Source organism: Pagrus pagrus (assembly GCF_965226575.1).
Source record: "Pagrus pagrus genome assembly, contig: HAP1_SCAFFOLD_96, whole genome shotgun sequence".
NCBI classification, from domain to species: domain Eukaryota; kingdom Metazoa; phylum Chordata; class Actinopteri; order Spariformes; family Sparidae; genus Pagrus; species Pagrus pagrus.
In genome coordinates this window covers 197303-200132 of record NW_028175367.1, presented here as the reverse complement: position 1 = coordinate 200132, position 2830 = coordinate 197303, and the positions used below count along the sequence as shown (strand labels likewise).

General features: G+C 46.3%; 1 protein-coding gene across 1 annotated transcript; it reads right to left on the bottom strand.

Moving 5' to 3' along the window:
- Positions 1-278: 278 nt before the first annotated feature.
- On the bottom strand, positions 279-1385 carry LOC311253963 (cyclin-dependent kinase 2-like; the record flags this gene model as incomplete). The annotated part of the gene is made up of 1 exon (XM_084384404.1): positions 279-1385. The coding sequence occupies one exon, from the start codon at positions 1383-1385 to the stop codon at positions 279-281; it is 1107 nt and encodes a 368-aa protein (XP_084240530.1).
- Positions 1386-2830: the final 1445 nt, after the last annotated feature.

The following is a 2830-nucleotide window of genomic DNA, read 5'->3' as shown; positions in this document are numbered from 1 at the left end:
ATGATGGACGAACTTGAAAAATCGTGGAGGTCTACTGGGAATACTTTCAAACCCTACAGTGTCATGATAGTCATTGCAATGACGATGCTGATTCATACAATCGTGTTTGAATAGCAGACAGCCTGTCCTGCAAGCAGATATACCACAGTTATTGTGAGGATATACAATGTTTATTTTTGTTGGTATTGTAAACATACATGCATCATTGTACAATGAATAATGTACAAAATAAATGTGAATACAATGAACCATTTCTATGCAGTCCTGGTGTTGTTTGACTAGAATCGCTTGCTCGCTTGTCGTCGTCGTTGTTGTTGCTGAATCTGGTGTATGACCATATTTTTGTCTTCCTCGGTCATATGAGCAGCCTGCACCCATTCTTGGTCTTGCAGCAGCTCATGGGCCAGGAGTCTCTCATTCTCACGGAAAGTCAGTAATTGAAGGACGATTCTTCTCACTAGAGTACACTCCATCACGTTGGGCATTACATCGTCAATGTCCCAGGAAGTGACTGGTGCACTAACATGGTTTCTTGGACACAAAGTCTTTACAATGATGTCGTACGTGGACACAGTTCCACTGTCATTATCACGCTCCGCGAAGACAACCTTTCCTTCCATCGCGTCTGCTATCATCACCCCCAGACTCCACATGTCTATGGCACAAGTGTAATCTTTCCGACTGGTGTCTGGGGCGTCACCAAACAGTTCTGGGGCTCTGTAGGGCTCCGTTACCACATTTGGACTCATCCGTTTGGAGGATTGTCTCGAGAGGCCCATGTCTGCCACCTTAACGGTCAGATCTTCTGTCAGCAGCACATTACGAGGTGTCAAGTCCCTGTGTATTATATTACGCCCGTGCATGTAAGACAGGGCATTGGCCACCTGAACGGAAAAGTGAGCCACAAAACTCAACGGAATCACCTGTACTGCTTTACCAAGGTCGTAGTAGACTTTCAGACCATGTCCATTGTGAATCACTGTCAAGGTGTAGGGAACGTAGGGCATGAGCATGGCGATATTCTCACCGTCAATGAAAAGATCGTGTATCTGAATCACATTGGGGTGACCCCTCAGTGCACTGAGACAGGAGAGTTCTCTCACGGTCGCATCCTCTACGCCAATTGTTGAATCGTTCTCTACAATGTCTTCATCCTCTACCACAGGGGGGTTGTGACCCCTCGGTGCACTGAGACAGGAGAGTTCTCTCACGGTCGCATCCTCTACACCAATTGTTGAATCGTTCTCTACAATGTCTTCATCCTCTACCACAGGGGAGTTGTGACATTTCAGAGCAAACGCCTTTCCAGTCTTCAGACACGTGACTTTGTACACAGTTCCGTATGCGCCTCGGCCAATAATGGAGCCTTTCTGGTAATTCTCCATTTCTGAAAGTGAGACTGTTGCTGACGCAAAAAAAAAACAAAAAACAAACAAACCCCAAAGTGTTTGAAGGATTAGATACCCTGTCAATATGATGGTATTATATACAGCAATGGTTTGGTTCGATGACCAGACCTTTTCCCTGTATTGGACCCGACTATAGCAGTTGGACCAAAACCTCGATGGCTGGACTAATCCCTGTATTGGACCCGACTACAGCGGTTGGGAAGCTGGGGACACACACAGAGCGTACTTAAAGTCTCTGTGTTGTTGCTGCAAAGGTTGTCAGCAGCCTGTGTCACCACGCAGATCGGTATGGAGCAACTCTCCACCACCCATGTAACATTTGAAAATGCTACATTCACCAATTCTACGCTCTTCACTAGTACGAACTACCCGTCAGGTTCGCATCACTATCTCTACGAATACAGCCGCACCTTTTACATCCCTCTTCTTCATGGACTCGTTATGATCACAGGCTTGGTTGTCAACATGTACATGATAATCATGATCTCTCGTAAGGACTCAGCTAGGCGTGTCCGTGATCTCGACGTGTTCTTTTCACATCTGGGAGTCTGTAACATGGCCACTTTGCTGACTTTGCCTGTGTGGGTCACTCAGATGATTCTCGTGAAGGGCTGGGTGTTTGGCTACCTGGTGTGCAAACTGATGACAGGAGTGATGACAGTGAGTACTACCACTCTAAAATACCGTAAACACATACTCAAACACACGCCTGCCTTTCAGCTCATCTAAAGAGATTTGTTTTGTTTTTGTTTTTTTGTGTCCCCACAGTTCAGTTTCCAGTACGGCATATTTCTCATGGCCTACATCAACATCGAAAGATACATGAAGGTGGTGAACAACAGGTCAACACTCAAGGGCCTGGTCCCGAAGAGACACAGTTCTGACAGGAGGAGGCTTGTGTGTCGACTGTGCGCCTGTGTGCCTACACTCTCTGCTCTTGTGGACATATGCTATTACACCGTTCGTCCCGTATCCAAGGACAACGTGATGTGTTTCAATGATATGCCTCATCGTTACCAGCTTGCCACCTTCTGGACCAGGACAACCATGTGTTTCTTCATACCCATACTTGTGCTCGTTTACTGCAACGGTATGATAGTGTACACTGTGAGAAAGCACTTAAACCGCAATTCCTTTGGTGCGAATCTGAGAAGAGCTCAAGTGCTGCCCTTCCTCACAGTTACGTTGTTCATATGCTGCTGGATACCCTGGATCGTAAGTGCCATATATTACCGACAACGTGTCAAATATAGGGACGTCGAATATGAGGAGATTAGATACGTGGTGCTTAATGTCTGCACGGCCATAGGAAACATGTACTGCATCACTAGTCCCACTTTGTTTATTGTCATGAGGCTCCGCAAGACTTTGACACCTGTTTCCCAAAGGATTGATACACCGAAATGTAAACGCGCAGGGTC